This window comes from Sturnus vulgaris, chromosome 16 (genome assembly GCF_052056855.1).
Source record: "Sturnus vulgaris isolate bStuVul1 chromosome 16, bStuVul1.hap1, whole genome shotgun sequence".
NCBI lineage: Eukaryota > Metazoa > Chordata > Aves > Passeriformes > Sturnidae > Sturnus > Sturnus vulgaris.
The window spans coordinates 15,070,167-15,092,363 of NC_142258.1; the positions used below are offsets into that span (position 1 = coordinate 15,070,167).

At 48.4% G+C, this 22,197-nt stretch overlaps 1 protein-coding gene across 4 annotated transcripts in view; it reads left to right on the forward strand.

Annotated features, from left to right (window-relative positions):
* The first annotated feature begins 5,583 nt into the window (after positions 1 to 5,583).
* The window catches only part of SEC14L5 (SEC14 like lipid binding 5), a 39,356-nt gene continuing 22,742 nt past the window's right edge, over positions 5,584 to 22,197 (forward strand). Inside the window, exons 1-4 of one of the 4 annotated variants that reach the window (XM_088174671.1) lie at positions 5,615 to 5,646; positions 9,033 to 9,110; positions 9,373 to 9,478; positions 11,283 to 11,358. In XM_088174671.1, the coding sequence (XP_088030797.1) occupies positions 11,296 to 11,358 (63 nt within the window). In that variant the 5' untranslated portion in view covers positions 5,615 to 5,646; positions 9,033 to 9,110; positions 9,373 to 9,478; positions 11,283 to 11,295. Of the gene's footprint in view, positions 5,647 to 6,159; positions 9,111 to 9,372; positions 9,479 to 11,282; positions 11,359 to 22,197 lie in introns of those variants that run through there. The other 3 variants (XM_088174672.1, XM_014888556.2, XM_088174670.1) reach the window with 3 other exon arrangements.

Genomic DNA, 22,197 nt, shown 5'->3' on the forward strand with positions numbered 1-22,197 from the left:
CTCTCTGCTGTGATGGAATGATAGCAAATCCTGGTGTTACCTGTGAGTTTGGCCCTAGAGCTTTGTTCTCATCTCCTGTGTTACACAGACAGGTAAGAGGTACACACAGCAAAATCCAGTCTCACCAGTCTAGTGTACCCTGGCTCTGGAAAAACACCTCCAGTTCCCTTGGGGTTAACTAGCAGATCCCAGTCTGCTCCTGGCAGGGTCTCTCCAAAAGCATTTGGCTGGAGGTGGCATCCTAGGGAGACATCTCCAGCCACTGCTTGTCACACTTGTCAGGGAACAGCACAAACAGGATTTTGGGAAGGAGCAGGTCTTGGGCTGTGCTGTGTTATTTTATATACCCAATGCCAACCTCACACCTGGGAGAGAAGGGGAAAGTCATGGGGAAAACACACTTGTTTAGGCTGCACTTAATCAGCTAGAAAATCAACAATCTGTTGAGGAAATCAGCAGAAGTTTCAATACCACCTCTGACAATCATGGAATACTTTTCTCAAAATACAAGTATTGAACTCTACCTCCCTGAGTGCTGGAAAGGCACAGAGCAGTCCCAGCAGGGACCAGTTACATGGTCTGAAATCCTTGATGCTGGTTCCACAGTCTGTATTATTCCATAGATCTCTATTTTAAGGTCCCAAGAAAGAATATTTTGTATTAAAGCATCACAGTGGGTGAGGGTTTGGACAAAAGAAGCATTGTGCAGTTGGTGCTGGCACCTGGCAAGGGATGGAAACAAGGGGATGCTGCCCCAAGGCCGCTGTATTTGTGGTCTCCTGAGCTGTCTGTTTCCAAAAGAGTTGTGAAGTTCTTAACCTCTTAAACAGCCCCAACAGCTCTGTGCTCTGAGCTTACGGGCAGCCCCCTCTGGAGAGGAATCCTCCGTGTTCCCATCAGCCACTGGAGAGCCTCACGTCAAACAAGGATGAAGCATTGCATGCTTCCCAAAGCTTTCATGTTTCTCAGCTGGTTCCCAGTATTTCCTTTGAATTTCCCATATTCCTTTTACCTTTGCTCTGAGCTCAGCAGACTTCCCTCTCTGCTAACCCTGCTGTTCCTACCACCCCCTCTGCAGAGCAGTGCTCAGAGCTACGGCTGACAGAGCTGTGCTGCTGCAGGTGACGCTGGTTTTGGTGACCCGGAATAATAAACCTGTGTCAGCCTTTACTCCAGGCAAAGGGAGTCAGGCAGAACTCAGCAAGGCACGGGGTGACATCTCACAGAACTAGCAAGAGGCAAAAGGGGAAATGCATAAAGGAACAAACAGCACAGAAAAAAGAAGTTATTTAAATAGGATGTTCTTCAGTCACACAGAGCTTGTCTAACACTCTACAAGAGAGCTGAATTCTGCATTAATTTGCAATACTTTTGGCTTGCTTGTAAGGTTATGGAGATGTGCTGCTGTTGCAACGTGCTATGTTGGTCTCAGAGAATCTGCCTTGGAGGGTCCCAGAATGACTGCATAGAAATGAGAAGGAGCATTTGTGATAAAAATGAGACCTGAATGGTATTAGATCTTCCTGAGTGGCTCTCTCGATCCTGAAGGGATCCTATAGGAAAGATGGAGGGGGAGTTTTTATAAGAGCATGTAGTAACAGACAAAAGAGAATTCTTCACACTGACAGAGAGTAGGTTTAGATTAGATATCAGGAAAAACTTCCCTGTGAGAGTGGTGAGGCCCTGGCACAGAGAGCTGTGCATCTCTAGAAGTGTCCAAGGCCAGGTTGGATGGGGCTTGGAACAAACTGGGATAATGGAAGGTGTCCCTGCCCACGGCAGGGGGTGGGATGAGATGAGCTTTAAGGTCCCTTCCAACCCCAACCATTCTGTGTTTCCATGATTCTATGATTGGCTGGAATATGGCAAATATTTTATGAGCCAAAACGCAGACAGACCCCCTTAAACAGAGCATGTCAACACACTGCAGGTGATAAACTTAAAAAATGCTTTTAAAGAACATTAGCAGGATCAGCTGTTGAGCTGGAAGCTTTGGGGGTTAAATATCACTGATGGGATGGGTTTGTTTTGTATTTCTCTTATGTAAAGCAAAAATTCAGTTCTTAGCTGCTGGTGGGTCAGAGGGTAGGAGACCCCTCTGACTCACAGAACAAACCAAACCAGGATTGAGAATCTATTTTAAAAGCTGCAGAAGCAGGGAAGGCGGGGCAGGCAGCCACCTCGGCATTATCCTGGAAGGTGAATGTAGCAGAGCCATTAGCACTCTGCTCATCTGCAGTCCCACGGGGAAAGGAACCCAATCTCAGTCTGCTGCTCTCAGGTTTCATCCCTGCCAGTGATCTCTGCCACCTCGCTGGGTGACCTTGGGCAGCACATTTCACCTCCATTCTGCACCAAAAAACAAATGGGACTGAGAGTGACACAAAGCCCTAGGGATCCACGGGATGTGGGGCCAACCTCCTGGCACAAGAGGGTCTGCAAGTGCTGTGGGGTTGGGTACTGCTGGTCTGTTTTCAGTGAGAAAAGCCTCAATATTTCAATGTTTCCTGGCTCTCAGAACAGCAGATCCAGCTTTTGCTCAGCTCTGGTGAAACAGAGTGAGATGAAGTGCTTAAAAGGTGTCTTTACATTACATTTACAGAGGTGTGGAGGTAGCAGAGGTGAGCTCCAGCCCAGCATGGTGCAGTGGTTAGGCTGGTGTGTCTATCCCAGCACTGGAGCCTGTGTGTGGAGCCTCTTCTTTCTCTCAGCTCCACCCAGTGACACCTGGACTGAAGCCCAGGTTTAGAGAGTGGAATACACCTCCACACTGCTTTAACTGGGGCTCTGAAAGGCAGGTGAACTTTACTGCTGAATTTTTAAAGCAAGCCTTTAAAGTCTAAACAGTGCTGATTTTCTAAGGATTGTTGAACATGTGTGGCAGATGGCTGGACAGCACCTCCTCAGTGTGACACTGCAGAAAGGGCAGCTTCACACCTCCAGCCCAGCCCTTTCTGCATTCTCTTTCCCTTCCCCTTTCTTTTTCCCTTTCCCTCAGGCATCTAGGGGGATCCTTCCCTTGCTCAGGGCCGAGTCTACCCCAGTACCTCCATGACAAACCACTGAATTTTCTGGCCTCCCTGACTGCAGCTTTGCCACAAATCTCCTTTGCAGCTTCTTTCAACTGCTTTCATAATAAGGTAAATAGGAATAACAATACCATGAATACCCCTACAAGCTTTTTCCTGCGTGCCAATGCTGTTGTGACTTGAATTGCTGTTGAGTTTTTTTAAGATGAGGCATAGAAGTTGAGACAAAAGCAGAATTTGAAGTGAAATACCCTTGTAATGGGAGAAGTGGAGGCTGAATGATATCTTCAGACCAGATGTCCTTCCAGGAAGACTTCTCCTTTCTAACTGCAGGAGTTCCTAGGCCAGGCTGCTGAGGAGTGAAAATTTCTTTCTGAGGATCTCCCATGAGAAAAAACCTGAGGGCCAGTGCCACCCCTTGAGGCAAACAGCCAGTCCTGGTAGGTGGAAGGACAGCCAGGGCCCTTGGGAATGCCCTGGAGAGCTGGCCCTGTGTCAGGGGAAAAGGCAGCCCACTGACACTGGAAAATGCCAAGGTGACCTTCTGGCAGCAGGAGAAAACAAGTGTTGGAAAATGGAAATTATAGTCAGGGCTGCACAGCAGAAAACAGGATGTGTTGGGACTCACCAAAATCTCACCCAGTTTTTCTGACCTGAACAAGAGGGAAACCACCACAATTAGGGCACAAAGTAGTTATAGGCTGGTGTAAATTCTGTAGCAAGAAGATGGAAATCGTGCTTTATTTTTTCTTCTGTTTTCTCTGAGGAAATTTAGCAGTAAATGAGGAACAACAGGAAAGAAATACAACTTCTTTGGAAAAGAAAGTTGCATTGTGATGGGAAATTCAGAATATTTATTTATAAATACATTTTGTTTTTATTCTGAATACATACTTACAAAGCAGATGTTGCAGGCCTTGAGTAATTTTGTGGCTTTTGATGCTGTTAAGGTCTTCAGGAAAAGTGTTCTGACTCCACGGGCTGCAGCCTTGGGAGCTCTGACATTTCATGGGCTCGGGTGGGTTGGTTTTGAGCAGTGTTAGGCTGGTCTCCTCAGTCTGAGATAGCAGAACATTTCAGGAAATATTGCTGATCAGAAATAGCACTGCAGCTTCCTGAAATACATGCCCAGATAAGGGGACACTCCACAGCTGAAGTGATAAGGAGACAGGAAAAGACAAAGTAGAAGTGATGTTACTTCAAAAGCAGCAGGCAAGAGGGCAGCTGGTCCTTAGAGAGAACCTGAAAGGAGGCTCTGAAGGTGCAAAACATTCCCCAGCTGGTCTCCCTCATCCCTCTCCTCCAGCATTCTTGGTACCACATGCCCCTCCTGCCCCAGAACCAGCTGCTCAGCCACTCTTTGACACCCAAAGTCGGGCAGTGTTGGCATCATTTCCTCCACAGAGCCACGGCCTCAAGGACTGTCACCAGATGGTGACAATTCCCCAGCACATGGCCTGGCAAACAGAGCCCACTCACCCTGAGCTGCAAAGCCCCTCAAGATTCACCAAACACCGCACAGATGTTCAGAGCTGGTGGAGAGGGGGAAGCTGAGAGGGGAGGATGCCTCCCAGTGTCCTCAGTGTCGCTTGGCTGGGTGATCCCCTTGTACCTCAGTAGAAGTGTTTGGGGAATATTTGCTCAAGGTGTGGTTCACAGGTGTGTAATAAGTCATGTAATAAATCAAACAATACAGTGCAGTGATAAAGGGCTGAAGTGAGCAGGTCCCTCTGCTCATGAAGGGTTGATCCAGCCTGGGATGAGCAGGGTTCTATTGTGTTTGGAGCTGGGGCTCTGCCTCCTGCACCCCGAACGAGAGGGCTCCTGCTCCTCAAGGGCAAGTGCCAGTTTGGGGAGAGTCATAGAAACATGGAATATCCTGAGCTGAAAGGGTCCCATCAGGATCATCAGGTCCAACTCCTGACCCAGCACAGACACTCCAACAATCCCACCCTGTGCATCCCTGACAGGATTGTCCAAATGCTCCTGGAGCTCCGGCAGGGCTGTCGCTGTGTTGTTGTGGGATGGGGTGTGCTCATCTCCACACTCACCCCTCTTTATTCTCCCTTTCTGCTCACATGAGACCCCACCTGGAGATGTGCCCTGCTCTGGAGTCCTCAGCAAAGGAAGGTCATGGAGCTGCTGGACCAAGTCCAGAGGAGGCAGCAAGATGGTCAGAGGGATGGAGCAGCTCTACTGTGGGGACAGCCTGAGAGAGCTGGGGTTGTTCACCTGGAGTCCGCGGAGACTTTAAAGTCCCTTCCAGTGCCAAAAAGGGCTCCAGGAGAGCTGAAGAGGGACTTGGGACAAGGAGTGGAACGACAGACCAAAGGGGAATGGCTTCCCCGTGCCAGAGCGCAGCTTTAGGGGGGATATCGAGCACGGATCTGCCCCTCACGGCCCACCCGTCCCTCAGCGAGATGGCGGCGGGAGCGCGCGGGGGGGCCGCACGTGCGGGGGGCGGGGCCTGCCCGCGCCCCCCCCGCAGCACAATGGACAGCGCCCTGCGGGGGGCGGGGCCGGGGGCGGGGGCGGGGCCGCTGGAGGGGCGGGGCCGCCGCAGCCGCGGGAGCCGCCGAGAGCGGGATGGGTCCGGCCGGGCTGTGCCGCTACCGCGGTGAGGGGGAGCGGGACGGGCGGGAGGGGAGCAGGGATGTGGGATCGGGAAGATGGGAGCGGGATACGGGAGGCGGCCGCGGTGGGCAGCGCTCTCCGGGGATCCCTCGGGGCTGCCGTGTGAGGCAGGGGCGGGGGGCGTGAGGATTTTGCTGTTTCGTGTGCCCGGGCCCGTGGTGAGGCGGCAGAGCGGGGGCGCTGGGTGGGTGTGGGGGCGCCGGGAGCCGCTATCCTTCAGCCACGGGAAGCCGAGAGGGAAATTTTAGTCATAATCTTGTGGGATCGGGGGGAAGCCGGTGAAGACCCGGGCAATGGGCTCAGGGTGGCCGGGGATCCCTTCAGGTCTAAGGACAAAATCCAGCGGTTCTGAAGTTGCCGGGTTTGTGTCGTGTCTGGCGGCAGTGGCACGGGCGAGGTTCGCTCCAGGTGGGCTGAGCCATGGAGGGGCTGCGAGCGGGACCCCAGCACCAGCCCGGGCGGCTCCGGGGCTCGGGGTTCAACAAATCTACCCTGAAACTCGCCCTGAAATATTCATAAATTCAGCGGGTGACCCTGATCAATGGCTGTTAAATGCATTGATGAATTTAACAAGTTGCCCAGAGAAGCTGTGGCTGCACCATCCCGGGAAGTGTCCAGGCTGGATGGGGTTTGGAGCAGCCTGGGACAGTGGGGCTAGAACTAGCCCATGGAAGGGGCTAGAACGAGACTGGCTTTAACGTCCCTTCCAAAGCAATCTGTGATTCCATGTTTTCAAGTCAGCTTCTAGGTGAACCAAGTATATTCTCTGGATCACTTGGCTTAACTCCTCCAAGCAGTAAAATTGATCTGTAGATTGTGAGAAGATGCTTGTGTTTATGGTGGGGCTGATGACAGCTAGCCTCTGTTCAAAGAAAATACCGCTGCAAGCTTCACTCAAGGCAGACCGAAACAGTTTGTTGGTGCTTTGTTGTACTGTCCAGTGAGCTGCTGCCTGGGACTGCTCTTGATTTACGTGTTAAACTGAAGCATGGGGTCCTTGGCAGAAGAAGGATTGAACTTGTTGAAGTGGGTCCAGAGCCCCTTCTGCTCTGGAGGAGCCAGGAGGAACAGAGGAGCCCCTCTGCTCTGGAGCCAGGCTGGGAGAGCTGGGGGTGCTCACCTGGAGAAGAGAAGGCTCCAGGGACACCTCAGAGCCCCTTCCAGGGCCTAAAGGGGCTCCAGGAGAGCTGGAGAGGGACTGGGGACAAAGGCTGTGAGGGTGCTGAGGCCCTGGCACAGGGTGCCCAGAGAAGTTGTGGTTTCCCCATCCTTGGAAATGTTCAAGGCCAGGTTGGACAGGGCTTGGAGAAGCCTGGGATAGAGGGAGGTGTCCCTACCCATGGCAGGGGGGGAAACAGGATTGACTGTAGGGTCCTTTCGAACCCACACCACTCCAGGATTGTGTGTCTCCTGTTCTTAAATTGTATTTGAGAATTGAACTATTTCCTACACTGGATAAATGGATGTGGTATGACTTCCTGTGGAGTAGTAAGGAGGAATGAGGGGGTTTACTTCAGAAATGCTTATCTCCTGCTGCAGGCTGGCAAATATCAGGGAGTTAATGTATTGCTGTGCATAAAAGTTTCATGGTGATTCTTCAGTGAGAAAATTACCTTTATGAGATGGATGTGTGGAAATACTGGGTATGGAGCTTGTTGTGATACACACATGGAAGAGAAACAGCTCTGAGAGCAGAGTGCTGGATACTTGTTCACTTCCTTCTTCCCCTCAGCCAAAAAGACTGTTCCCATTGTGTGGTCAGGAATGTGTAAATGTTGTTGTTTGGGTGTTTGTGTTGCTTGTCTTTGGTTTTGATCCACGCCAGGACTCCAGGTACCTCTGCCAGGTGTAGGAGCAGTGCTCAGGCTCCACCTCAGCACAGTGACCTGCACCCTCCATGCTGCTTCACCTGCTCCAGAGGTGTTTCTCAGGGGGCACCTGCCTGAGCAGATGTCTGCTTCTAAAAAATGGTGAAAGTTTATTCTGGCACCATTCTGCCTTGAGGCTTCCTTACATCAAGCTTCAAAAGATTTGTTCTTAAGTTCTTAGGTGAAAAAGCTCTAATAAATATCCTACAGCTTGGCACTGTGTTATTATTCTGTGTGTAATGCATCAATTGCAATATCTCCCTAAGTGAAAGGCCCCCCAGGCACAGGAAATGTCACACACCTTTCTCTCCAGCTTTTTCTAGAAGGCAGGAGGAAAGTGCAGCCCTGTGGAGTCCCCCTTTTCTAACTGGAAATATCAGCTTAGCTGGGTGCCACAGCTGGCTTTCACGTGGTGTAATGGTATTTGAGGAAGTCAAGAATCCTGCTATTTTCAGCAGTTCTTTGTCAAAAACAAAACAAAAAAACCTGCTTAGTTCTCTTCAAGATGAAAAGCAGCCACCACAGGTGGGAGAAGTTAATAAAGTCACTTGCTGCCAGTTCCACATCCAGCAGGCAGCTCCAGTGTGGAGGGAGATGATGAGTTCTGTGCCTGGGTGAGAAGCAGGGCTGGGGGTTTCCATTCAGGGGTTTCTGGGTATTTAATCTATACACTCAGTTTCTGATTTCCCACTATCTGGCTGTATTCTGTCGAGTAAGCTGCTCCTACAAATAATAGAATAGAAGTCAAGCATATGGAAAATCCCTCAGGTGCACAGTGGCTGTTGTAGATGAGAAGGAAACACACAGCTAATGTCACTGCCTGTCCCTTTGCTGTGTGTAGTGATGTGTGTTCCCCACAGGAGCCATCACAGGCCTGGCTCCTGTGTTGGGGGAGTTTTGTACACTGGGGCTGCACCACTGCTTCTTCAGAATCCAGATCTCTGGAATGCTTCCAGAGTTACAGCAAGTGCCATCAGGGGTCCATATCCCTCCTCTTCCCACCTCCTTCCCTGGAGCACCCAGCAGGTGAATTTGGAGTTTGTAATGAGCTCTCTCTGTTTGGTTCATGGAAGAGTTGCTGTGTGGGCTGGAGCAAAAGGGAGGCCCAGGGAGCTGAGGCTCTCAGGGCTCAGGGTTGTTGGCTGAGTGTGCCACAGGTTGCTTTGAAATGTGGTGGCTGCTGTTGTTTTCTGTGTGTTCAGGTGTGCAAGAATTGAAATACTTAAATATCTACTTGGGGTGATTAGGGTTGTTATTATTGGAGTGGTTGTTAGTAGCTAGATTTGTTGCTTCAGTGCATTGACAGCTCCAACCTCTGAGCTTTTATCAACTCCTGTGGGCTTGGGCAGCTGGAATTGAGCCTATTTCCAGGTGTTTCCCCACGGATGCTCCAGGTGTGCCTCCACCTGTGGACTGGGGTTTCTAAGTGGTCATGCTGCAGTTCAGTGGGTCACTGCTCTTCACCTGAGTTGTCTTCCCTAATATGCTTTTTTTTATCTAGATGGAAATAGGAAGCTGAGCAGGAAGCCTGGCCCACTGTAGAGCTGGAAGGATGTTTGAGGAGCAGACATACTCTCAGGTTGGGTGGTTTCTTACTGGTGGTTGAACATAGCTGTTTATAATTGGAGTGGAACACGAGGTGACCTTAAAAGCACATCTGTCTTTGGTGCTAAAGCCCTGGGAAGATGCATGTGTTGAGCTACTCTGGCCCAGGTGCCCAATGGTAACACCTGAGACTCTGTCCTTATCAGTGGTAATCACTGCTAATCATCATCTTCAGCCGGGGTGCCAAGTAGCCACCTTTCACTGCCTTTTCTGATGTTTTTTTCCTTTTGTTCCAGGACTTCTAGCAGGAGTCCCTGTTGCTTTGGGAAGCACAATGACCATCTCACAGCTCTGTTTGGAAGAGAGGGTATAGAAGGTCTGCTGCCACTGCACTCTCCTGAGGTATGAAAGATTTCTAGGGCAGGTGTGAGATACCAGCTGTCATTTTCCCACAGCTTCCCAGTGGGTGTAATATCACTGGCTCTTTCTTCCAGCCTTCCCTCAGCTGGAGAAGCACAGAAGCAATAAACCTGTGGCAGTCGGGTCCAGCAGCTGCCAGGGAGCAGCAGGTCTGCCCAAACAGCGTAGTTAAGGCTGCTTGTATCATCCCACTGTTCTGTGGCTCATGCCTCTGTTTCTGGACTCTGGGTGATTGTAGACTCGTCTGTCCTGAGCCTTATCCTGCAAAGGAGCAGGAATTCCTGGCGTGGGAGGTGAGGTCAGAATAAGTAACATCGCAGCTTGACAAGGCTTCTGGTGCTCTCTGCACTCACGGGGAGGGTCCCGCCCAGCCTCATCCTGTTACAGGTCGTGTTCCAAGGTGCCCTGTGCCTCTTGGCTCAGGTGTCCGATATCTGAGAGCAGCCCGGCCTTCCTGGGCTGTGCTTGTTCTGCTCCTCTCGCTGCACTCTGGCTTGGATGCTCTGCTGGGAGGTTCTCTCTGCATGGACTGGCTTGGTGTGGACTGGCTTTCAGCACCAGTGAGACTGAGAGATCCAGGGGGTCCTGTCCTTTGCTCCTTGGCTAATGTGACCCTCTGCAGAGGAACTGATCGCTGCATCCTATTTCTCCAAAAATCCCCCATTCTCAGGCTTCAAACTTTGGAAGTCCTTTTCCCCTTGCTTAGATTTTACAGTGTGATGGCATTTTGCAGCAGTTTTTGAGGGAGATCTATTGCCTATTCATGTTTCACCTCCAGTTTTGGGCTGGAAATGTCAGGGATAAGTTATCTGAGTGCTCTGACTGTTGAGTTCAGCGCTTCACTGCGTCATGTTGCCAAGGGCTGTGTCTGCTCAGCAGTGGAATTTGAGTGGGGTGGAATGAGCACAGTGCCTCCAACCAGCCGTCCAGCCTTTTGTGTCCTGATGTTCCTGGATGGAATTAGCAGGAGCAGCACAAAGGAATTCCTAAAGGAATTGCAGAAAGCAACCTAATAACGCTTTTAAAAATCATTTGTGTACTTCCCTTGAGATGCTGGTTACTGATGCATGTTTGAGTGGTAAAACCCAGGCAGGAGAGTCTGAGGGAGGAATCCTGATGAGGACAGTGAGAGGTGGATGGGAGCAGGGAAATGCTGAGGACGGGATTGTTCCCATTGCCTGCAGTTCTTGCCTCAGTTCAGCTGGAACAGTGGGCATCCAGGCAGTGGGATGTGATTGCCAGCTTAGCATCAGGCATGTTCTTTTAGCATGCTGCTTCTTTTTGCTTCCTTTCAGTGAGCTGCACCGGGTCCTACTTCGTGCACAAAAGCATTTAAAACACCAAAGTATGGGAAGCTGTGGAAGCTTTCAATGAGAACGATTTTGCCCTAATGATTGCAGATATAATGTAGGGAAGGGGGAAGAATTGCCGTGTAGATTCTGTAAGGCTCCTGAGACAGGCTCCTTCTCCAGACAAGACTCTTCATTGTGAGAGTCTCCACTCTTCATTGTGGCTTTACATCTCTGTATTGTGCTTTAATTATTGTGAGTTTTGTTGGAACTCCAAGTTGAATTTACTGCAATAGTGCTGGGAAGCAGCACTGGACTGGGACTGCAAAGACTTGCCTCTGTCTCTGCCACTTACTAGGCAAGGTATTCTACCTAATAAATCTCTGTATTTATAAGAAAGAGTTACAGCTTCTAGTAAGGTCTGTAAAAATCACCTAGAATGTATTTCAGTGCTTAGTGTGGAGGATCTAAAATGTTCCAATTTCTCTCTATTACAGGTGTGTGGTAAAAATGGTGCAGAAATACCAGTCCCCAGTTCGAGTCTACAAATACCCCTTTGAGCTCGTCATGGCAGTGAGTAACACTCAGCACTTCCCCTGCTCCTGAGGGCCATTGGGAGGTGGGGGACTGCAGGTTTGGCTGGGTGTCTGTGACAGTCCTACTGTAGAGCAGAGCCTCAGCTCCCCTCCTTCCATTCTCCAAGAAAAATAAGGATCAGTATCTCAGCATTAAGAATGGCAGCTTAGTTGTTAGAAGGGAAAAAAAAAAGAAAATCCAACCTTCTGCAATTATTCTTTGACAAGGAAGGAAAAAAAAATTGACATTGTTAGGCAGGGTCAGCTTGTGGCCACCTTCTTTGCCATATCAATAAATGCCACTCAGTTCAAAATCTGTCCAGATGTGATCCCAATCAGCACTGTATGGATGTATCTACAACTGGATTCTGAATAATACTGAGCTTTTTGATTTGGCTAAAGGCTAGAAGTCCTTGGAAAAAGTCTTCTGTATTGTTCTTCTCTGTCCACTCTGTGATGGGACTGTCAGGAGATCTCTCTCCAAATCTTGTGATTTCCACAAGGGGCTTGAGGGCTGTTGTGGAAATTCATTCCCTGGGGATGCAGAAGGCTGGTGTTGATCATGGGAGCTCCTTTAGGCAGAGTTTCTTTGTGATATTCTGGATTTTGTCACGATTAGGTGTGAGTCAAATACCCTTCTCAAAAGCTTCCTGTTGCATTTCAAGGGCAGCATTTGTGCATTGTTAGAGGAGCTTGCTCATGGAGTCTTGCAAGGTTTTGTTTTGTAATCTGGGCATTTCAGTCAGCTGGAGGGATCCCTAGGCTTGGTATTTGCCACTTTCAGCCTGCTGCTTCCTCCATTGCCCATTCCCAGTTCCTTTAGTTGATGGGAGCCCAGAATGAAGATGGGAAGCTGCAGCCCTTGCAGGCAGCTGATATGATTCCCATGAATGGAAGGGAGAGCCTCTATTGAGTTCCTCTTGACAATATGGCCTCTTCAAGATTCCTGAGAAATACATACCTAAAGATTTGTTTTATCCAAAACAGCCTCCAAAAAATCTTTTATTTCAACAGTTCAAACTGGAGGCACCAGTTTGTTCCTCATTGTGAAGAAGGGAACTCAAAGGTAGCAGCAGAGAGTGGTTGCTGCTCACTTTGCTCTCTGATCATCAGATGAACACTGCTTTTGCTGACAGTTGAGCTCCCACCCAAACCCACCTCTTTTTTTCCCAGTCTTACCCAGATTTGCTGTGTCTGTTCACAGCTAAACCAGTAACGTGCCGCAGAATTGCCCTGACCACTCTGGGGCTGATGTTTGTGAAGCTTTCCTGGCTGTGCTCTTTGCACTCTCAGTGCATCCCGTGTGACAATAAGGCACCGGTACCAGTGATGAAGATCCTGGGAGCCTTTGCTCTATGCACACCTCTCCTGTTGTTTCTATTAGCAGGGTAAAGCTACCACCAGATGCTCCTCAGTCGACTGGCTGCTAATTGAGGAGGGCTGCCTTGAGACAAATCCTTTGTAAGCTTGTTAGCACATGCCTAAAGGCCAGGGGCTGGTGGGCTTAATTTTGAAGTGGTTTCGTTTTATTTAGCTTTCAGTTTTTCGACGGAATTTAAAATTCCCTAAGAACTGAAGACTGGGGTTGTAAATGTCATCCTTTAGCTGTTCAGCAAATCTTAGCAAAGGTGTTAGACCTCTTTCTTAGGAACAAGTTCCTTTTCCAGGGTCACGCAGCAGACTGTGCTGAATACAGACCCCTTAGCCTCTCCCCTCCCCCGATGTGCTGTGAAAACCCTGCGCTCCCGGCAGGATCTGCTGTTGTGGAGCAGCATTTCAGCCTTGTGCTGGTCCCTGCAGGCTGAGCTGGATGCAGACTTGGTTCCCACTGTTGTCTGTTCAGACGGAGGCTCCCGTTGGTGTGGGGGCAGCGTGGATCTCAGATCTCACAGAGCTGTCAGGTACCAGCTGTCAGTTGCTGGAAGTTTTGCAGGGAAGAGTGGGTGTGCAGTGAAGCTGTTTTGCTCCTCAGCACGTGGCATTGCTGTTAATCTCCTTCACCATAAATCTGACAGCAGCTTCCTCAGCACTGAGATTCAGCTGCTTTCATCTTTTCCCCTCAAATTCTGTGTGGGAACCTTTGGAGTGCCAAGGTCTCAGGCTGTGGTAGGAAGGCAGAGGTTGCAGGGGTGACCCCAAGACACCCCCATGTTTTACAGATCTCTGGGCACCCTTCAGCCTGATACACTTGTGCTTAATTCCTCATTGGGGAGGGTCATCCTTCACAACACAGCCTTAACAGAACACACGAAGTAAGTTGGGAAAAGTATTTTTCCCTCAGGACCTCCAGTGTTTGGACCCTACTATAGAAAGCAGTGGGTGTGCTTTGCTCACATAGGACAGTTTGAGAGCTAGGGTTGTTACAGCCAAATTTAGCAAACAATTCCTTGCTTCTTGGCCTGGCTCACACAGGTGGTGTTTCCCAGGCCCTCTGTGGAGCCCACTCTCAGGAACAGGAATTCTCCTTGGACTTGTGCAGAGGCCATGTGTGTGCCTGAGGCTGTGCTCCAGGGATGAGCTGGGGCTTCTCCTGCTGATACCTTTGTGTGTCAGGGTCGTTGTCTCTGGATTTACACTCTGCCTTCTGCTAATGCTCCTGCAGTTTGGGTTGAGCATTTGCAGGCAGGAGATTTGAAGTGTAATCCAAGCCCTTGGAAGGACATTCCCCTCCTTGTTCTCTTTGATAGTCCTGTGCATCTGAGGAAGTAAAAAGGAATCAGCTTAACATGTCTTTTCTTGTCATTTGGGAATTCTGAATTTTTCTTTTTTCTTGTCTTTCCTTCTAAAAAAGATTTAAGCAAAGAGTGTTTTTTCCAATCTGTCCAAGGTCACTGTAGTCATTTCCACCTGCTTTGTTCCTAACTTGGATTCATGTTAATGGATCAAAAGTATTATGCTCTTCAAACACATATTCAGTGTCTGACACCTTTATCCCTTATACTTGAAAAGTACCTTGACTTCTGTTATGCTTTGCTATCTTGTAATATTTTTCCTTTCTATTTTATCTTTTTTGTCTGTGTCCTCTTTTAAATGGAGCTGTTCCTCCAATGGATTGTCCACACCTCTCTGGGCCTCATCTTGTCTTCAATTAGAGCAGCAGATTTGACATTGCATGTCCTCTAATTTTATCTTACAGCCAAGACAATTCCCAAGTATAAACTTGCTTTTCATCTTCTTTCTGTTGCAGTTGGAAAGCTAAAAGGGATTTTTAAAAATGTTATAAAGAACGAAGAATCCAGAAGGAGAGGTACCTGAGCCATATATGAGTGATGCAAATATTTGTGAGCCTTCTGTGATGTATTGGGGATGAGGATTTGGTTTGAGTGAGCGAGTCCAACATGCAGGAAACAGCTGAGAGAGATATATTGCATATTTAATGTTATTTGCAATGAATTATTAGATTAGATGAGATAGCTGTAGCTGGAGGGTTTCATCTTTGAACGTGCTAGGGAGTTGTGTTCCTGGTATTTTTAGTAGTGCCTCAGCCCTTCGTGCTCACAGTTGACATTGGCCATTTTCACACACTTTAGAGGATTTATAGGATTAGGTCCCTAAAGCTACAGGTTGGGAATAACCCCTCAGAGACCTTACAGGGTCTTCTGTATGGGTGGATAATTTCAGTTGCTGCATTACTGGTGCAGATGAGAAATCTCTGACAGCACTTGTCAATGATTTGCTCCTCTTGCCACAGTGCACTTCATGTTCAGCTCTCACTAAGAGCAGTTTATGGTTTCTGCTGCAAGAGAGGGATCTTTCTGCACTACTATATGAAAATAAGTCGTGATTTTGGGAAAAAAAGAACAAAGATCAGCTGTTGGGAGGTTTGCAGGAGCATCAGCTCCCATTGCCTTTTTATGCAGTTTTATTTTGTGCTTGAGACAAAACTGCTGTGGAGCCCCACATGTGCCTGATGTGAGTCAGTGCTGCTTTCTGCTTGACCTCGTTTCTTGGTGCTGCCCAGGGCATGTGCTGACACATATCTGTGCAGCTGGGAGCCCAGCACACACATGGAGAGCCTTGGTGTGTGTCTGTGCTGGCTGAGTGCTGCTCATCAGGCCAGGGCAGTTCAGCTCCAGCAGCAAGAATTTGGGTGGGGGTGTCTCCTCTGAGGGTGCCTGTTTGCTGTGGGGTTTTTCTCATGTCCAGCATCCCTCAGAGTCTCTGATAGACCTGTGGCAGCTCATGAGTCCCCTGCCTGCTCTGCAAGTGAAAGCTGCAACATCTGAGATCCTGGCCAGCCCTTCTGAGCAACTCCCTGACTCTTCTGGTGGCAATTCAGTGTTCTTTGAATCACAGAACAGTTTGGGTTGAAGGGACCTTAAAGCCCATCTCATCCCACCCTCTGCCATGGGCAGGGACACCTTCCCCTAGCCCAGATTGCTCCAAGCTCTGTCCAGCCTGGCCTTGGACACTGCCAGGGATCCAGGGCAGCCACAGCTTCTCTGGGCACCCTGTGCCAGGGCCTGCCCACCCTCCCAGGGAGCAATTCCATCCCAATATCCCATCTAACCCTGCCCTGTGGCAGGGTGAAATCATTCCCTTTGTCCTGTCACTCCATCTATCATCCAAAGTCCATCTCCAGATTTGTAGGTCTCCAATGTTCTTTACATTTAGTTGATCTGCAGTTTTTTATTTCACAGATAAGACAAAGTAGGAAATTAACAGTGGATGGTTCAGCTTCAGCTCAGTTTGAGTGTCAGAGGTTCTAATGAGCTGAGTGACAAATTTAATTCGGGCTGCAAATGCTGCAAGTTTATTTAAAGTCAGAACTTACTTCTCGTGGAGTAAGCAGCAGCAGAAATATTCCTTCTCCATCATCTTTACTCTCTCATTCTGTACACAGGGTCATACCAATGAAAAGCAAACATCCATGGTCCCAAAGTGAGCTGTCTTTCTCTTGTTTCTCAATGATTGTCCCTGGGTTTGGCAGTGGTCCTCACTGCTGTCCCTCAGTCATCAGCCTTCTCTACACTGACAAAGCTTTTGTTCCTTTCCAACAGCTGAGGATCTGTCTCAGGGTTACATGCAAGAGTCACCACACAGGACAACTAAAATCAAAATGCATCACTCTTTTCACAACCATCCCAACATTCTTCTGTGTCACTAGTGTTAGGTTTGTAGATGTAGATAATTGAAAACAGCTCCTTGCTGTTTTGGCTGTCAGGCTTAGCTGCAGGAGAAGAAACTCTGAATGCTGGAGGTCAGGTCCTGACAGGTAGAACAGCTTTCCATACACTTTTTCAACCTTATTTTCCTCTTCAACATCAACATGCATTGTGTTGAAGTTCTTAGATTTTAAGTAGCTTTATTTAATGACTTTTTCTGTTGCCTTTAGCAGGTTGAATGTATAAAGAGACAGCTTAAATCCTGGTGTGCTGGGTGTGCTCTCCTCCCTAATGCTGTGGTGTCTGAAAGGGTTTGATATTTCACTGTCTGATGAAGTGATGCTCCTGCAACAGAACCTTGAGACCCCTTTTGCTACTTAACACCCAAACAGCTCAGGGTGTGCTGGTGACAGAGAAATGGTGTGAGAGCTGTACAGTGCACAAGCATTGATGTCTAGCAGGGCTCACATCAGCTCTGTGGGCTTGTTCACAGTGACAGCTCAATGTGTGTTCACAGCCCAGCCAGGCCTCAAAGGCTGCTGCTGTCTTGCTTCCTAAGTGCTGCAGATTGTTTGTCAGGTCACCTACAGTGCCACGGCACTGATGCACCACAGAGGACACTTTGGGGGGTTCCTGAATGCAGAGTTGTAATTACAGACTGGAATACTCCATCTGGAGCTCCAGGTTGTTGTCACTATAATGGTATACAGTCACAGCCTGGCTTTAAATAAAGAAAAGTAGAATCGTAACTGAAATATTTGACACTGGCTCATAGCCTCTGCTTTCAAGTGTGAGCTCTGGAAGCAGCAGAGCACTTGCTGCAGGGAAGCAGAGCAGTTCCTGGCAGCTGGAATCCTCAGAAGCAGCAGTGAAGGCACAGAGGGCTGTGTGGAGCAGCCAGGGAGGTTGGATTGGAGCTCTCAGCGCAGCAGCTGCCAGGGGAGAGGATCCTTCTGCCCTCTGTGACCCTGGGTGGCTGCAGGTGACACAGGGAAGAGCTTTGCAGCGTGTCCAGTGCTTGGAAGCTCCTTTGCAGCTGCTGTGAAGCAGATAATGGCACAGCTTTTAGGTACTGCCTGAAATGGTATTGCTGGGTGGCAGGACCCTGCAGATGGATAGAGAATCGATGTGCAAGGGGGAAAAGTGCCTCAAAACAGATGTTCCTTGGTGATCAACCTGTGCCACATATGACATGAAATGTCTTGATAATAACCTAAGCAGTCGTTAAGAAATCCGTGCAAAACAGGATCTGCTTTGTTTCTTATTGATTGTTGTATATGTTACAGATTTTTATCGATATATAGATTGTTTGGTATATAAAACTTGGCAGTTTCTCCTTGGATGTGGTTGGTCTGCCTGCACCCGTGGGCTGTGCCAGGTGTTGTAAAGAAGGCAGCTTCCCTTGTCCCTGCTTTTTGCCATGTTTGGAGGTGAGTTTGCTGTGACTGCCAGAAGCTACTGGGTTAACATTTTATGCACTTAGAGATAATCTAGTGTTGACTCAAGACATGATGCTTCAGTGTGACTTGAAGGCTTGATAGCTGTCAAGATACACTAAAAATATCCCCACATCTTCCTGCTGAGCAGCATTTGGCACCAGGAGCCTGGGAATGATGCTGTGTGTGTCAGCTGGGCTGGCTCTGCCCTGGGGTGCTCAGCCCTGAGCCCTGCCCCCTCCTCCCTTGGCATGAAGCAGGTTGGGAGTGAGCAATAGTTGGGAAAGAGCTGACATTTCTCCTGGGATCGTGGTGTGGGATGGTTCCCCTCAAGCCAGTAGAGAATGTTTGGTGAGTGCTGTTTGTCACAGCTACTTTCTGGGAGGCACTGATGGAAGAGCTGCTTATTCACTGGGAGCTGTGGAGAACTGCTGGCAACATCTGCACATCAGTGTGTCCTGTGGGGATGACAGAGGTCTCAGAGCTTTGCTTTGCCCCTGCTCAGACTCCATTTGCTGGGCAGGATGGTGCTGGCACCATGTGTGGACTGAGAGGGTTTACTCTCATTCCAAGGGTCTGTATGGGTTTCCTCACCTTCTCCAGCTGCAGCATGGAGGTTATTTCCTTGAAGGATGGGTTGTGTCTCAGGCTTAATCTAGTGGCTGCTGGCTGGTGCAGGGATGGCTGAGCTCTGAAGGGAGCTGCAGTTCAGAGGCACAGCATGAGGAGACACCTCCAGCTGTGCTCTATCACCTTCATCTCATCCTCCAGCAGTGACAAAAAGACCCTTCTCTACTGAACATGTAGGCGCAGAAGACAGATTGTAAACTCTTCAGCAGGGACTAAAAGAAGTGGTAAAATTTAGAGTCATAATTAATTCTTACATCTCAACCAGTATGGGCTTGTTTAAACTGCTAAGCACAGTGACCTGACCAAGCCTGACCCTGAATCATGGCCAATTTGTATAAATTCTCACAGCAGCTTCTGGCAATGACAGAGTGTCCTTCCAAGTAGCCATTAGTTTGTAAGCCAGCCTGTTTGATTTTGGGGTGAATCATCAAGCAGTAAATGTGTGATATGACACTTGACTGCTGTGTTTTGCTCTTTCAGGTGTTAGTCACACGAGATCTCTGCTTCCTTGACTTCCCGTTTTGGTTTCTCTCTCTCCACACTGGGCTGTGGCAAGCAGTGGTTCCTGGATCAGGTGTCACTTCCATAGTTTCTTGTGAAGGCCAAAGCCTTGTGCTGTTGGTGACCTCAACTGCTCCACACAGAGTTCCTTCTCCCAGCAGAGCAAAGAGAAGGCTGCAGCAGGACAGCTTGAATGGGATATTGTTCTTTCTCAGACAGGAGGTCAGGCACGTTGGTGGCTTCCTGGGAGGGCTTTGTGCCTGTATTGCATTAGATGCTGCTGCTCCCTGAATTGTTGCTTTCACCAGAATCTGAAGGAATGAAGCCAATTATTGGCTGTAGTCCAGGCAGAGATAACACTGGGTCAATGTTTGTAGCCTGGCTGCTGTTGTCCCATGCACTTCTCACTGGCAAATCTTTTTCCTCTGGCCAGCAGAAGTGTTTCTTTTTTCCTCTCGGGCCCCAAAGACTGGCTGTGCATACTCTGCACCTCCTTGGAATGAAGTTCTCTTTTCCCTGAATCAGTGCCTTTCTGTATGCTAAATATGCTTTTGGTCCCTCCCACATTGTTCCTTGTATATTTTATCTTGTGGCTAGTGGGAAGCTGGTATCTGATCTGTTCAAAGCACGTGGATTATTGTGTCTGGTGTGTGCAGACTCTGTGGTTCCCTTCAGCACTGAGACCAAGCAGTGGGAGGGACTGCAGGATGAAGTTCTTTTTTTCCTAGAAGGCCTCAATCTGCAGAGGAATATTTATGTATCATTAGAGCTGCTCAAAAGCTGCTCCAAATGCATCCTCTTCCTACTTAAAAGTGATGAGGTGTCTTCATCTTGCTTCTCATTATCTCTTTTCAAAGGGATGATGATCTGGGCATCTTCAGCTCAAAATCTGATATTGTACCTCCTCCTCACTTCCCTTCCTCTGAATACAGGGGTTCCTTTTTCCTGGCAACCTGCACATGGCTGTAACATGGCCTTGAGGGATCTCATTAATTAATACAGATTTAAACATTGTCTGATCATGAAAATTTGAAGTGTTTTAGCACAAGGATGAAGTCTTCTCCTTGTCACATATTTGTGTAATATTGACTATAAATTCTGTCTACATTCTGTGCTTCACAATTAAGTTTCTTTGTGCTCCACACAATGCAATGTCTCCCCCACACTTTTGTGCTCTTGGAGGTCCAGAAGCTGCCTCTGGAGGCACATGGAAAGCACTCAGGACCCAGCAGGCTGGAGGGAACTGCCTGGAGGTGTGCAGGAGGTTTGGCTGCTGAGGTGTTTTGTTTCCTGCAGTAATTCAGTGGTTACACATCCCTGTTGTTGTGCATTCCTGAGGCCTCTGTGGTGTAATTGATTTCAAGGTCACTTCCTAGAAAACCCTGCCAAGGAGAAACAGGAGTAGCTGTTAGAAAGATCCTGCCTGCTGGCCATGTCCTGTGTGGCTGCAGGGACAGCTCCTCAAGTGGAGGGGCAGGAGCAGTGGCACTGTGAGCATCTCTGAGCTGGCAATGTGCAGGACTTGCAGAGGGCCCTGCTCTGCAGGGGAAGGGGCTGAGCAGGTGGAATAGGGAGTGCAGAGGAGGGTGATTTCCTCTTTTCTCTGTGGCTCTGAGGCTTTAGAATGTCACTTGTGGGGTTTGACACTTGTGGTTTTGTATCATTTGTCCTTGTTTGGCATCTGGCTGACCTTTGGAGTACTCTCTTCTCCCAGGTATAGGGTTTGTGCTGGTTACTGAGTATTTGGCCAACAGTTTAGAGCACTTCCAGGCATGGCTTCTTGCATTGTTCTTAAGCCCTCTTCCCACAAGCTGATTTTCACTTTTCACACATAATCCATTTGGGATGGATATTTATCAGACCAAGTAAAACCACTTGGATGCATTTCCCAGGAGATCACAGGACAAAAGCTTGGGCAGAGCACTCTGCTGATTTCACAGTCAGCCATGTCATTGCTAATGGTAATGATTGCTCCTTGTAATTAATCATTTGTCAGCTTCAGTGGCACTAAGGGGTCCTTGCTGGGGTGCAGAGGTCACTGTAACCAGTTGGAAATGCCCTTATCCTAGTTTGGGCTCCCTTCAGTGTGAAAGGAAAATCTGACAGTATTGAACCTTTGAGATCTTTGACTTTCCTGCATGTTTTAACTTTTCCAGCTAGAAATTGTTTCACTTGTAGTTTATTTCTTTTCATTTAATTTCTTTGTTGAATTTTTTCACTTCAGTGAACTGCATCTGAATGCTTCTTTTTTCTTTACGTTTAGGTGCACCCAATAGTTCTGAGCAAAAGATCTTGATAAGTTCAGATTCCTGGTCCCTCTGTCTTTACTCAGCCCTCTTGTGAAATTTAATATATAATTTCAGTTTCAGGACTGCACAGATGTAAATGGCTATTTGAATTGTTGGGCACAGTCCACTACAACAAAAGCACTGATTTTTGCAGCAATTCATTTGTCAGAAAGCTGGGGAAAACCACCTTGATTTAGAGAAGGACAGTGGTGGGTCTGAGCCAGCAGCTCTTGTGGAATGATTGTGGTTTGGGTTTGGGTTTGAGGTGTTAATCCCTGTGGGGTTTAGAGGAAGGGAAGGAGCAGCTTTTTGGCACCATTAATTTTATTATACATAGATTAAAAAAAAAATTTAAAAAATATGTATCTAATCCTGTTGGAGACTTTAGTCATCCCAGTGTCTGTCTGAAGTGCAGACCCACAGTAGAGCTTTAACACCCAGTGCTGGCACAACACTGCTGTTGTTCCTTCTGAGAAAGGAGAGGCACAGAAGGGAGAGACCAATCCCAGTTCCTGTATCCTGCTCAGGGCAGAGCTCCTGGAGGAAGGAGCTGAAAGAGCAAGAGCAGGCAGCCAGGGCATTAAAACAATTAATACTAAATATTCTGTGCCTTTCATTTCTCTGGGATGTTCTGTTGCCCACCTTGGACTCTGCAGGATCCCAGAGGAGAAGACATAACAGCCTTGTGATGGCTTGAAAAAAATGAAGTATTTCTCTGTGTTTATAACCTCCCTCCGTTTTCCTGTTGGAGGAGCAATGGGCTGTTGCACAGAGATGATGATTTGGATAAGAGGGTGCTGGGTGCAGAAATAGGCTGCTCTCCTGCTCAGCTCAATCTGCAGGGATGGAAGGTCTGGGTGCTCTGGGACAGCTTTGC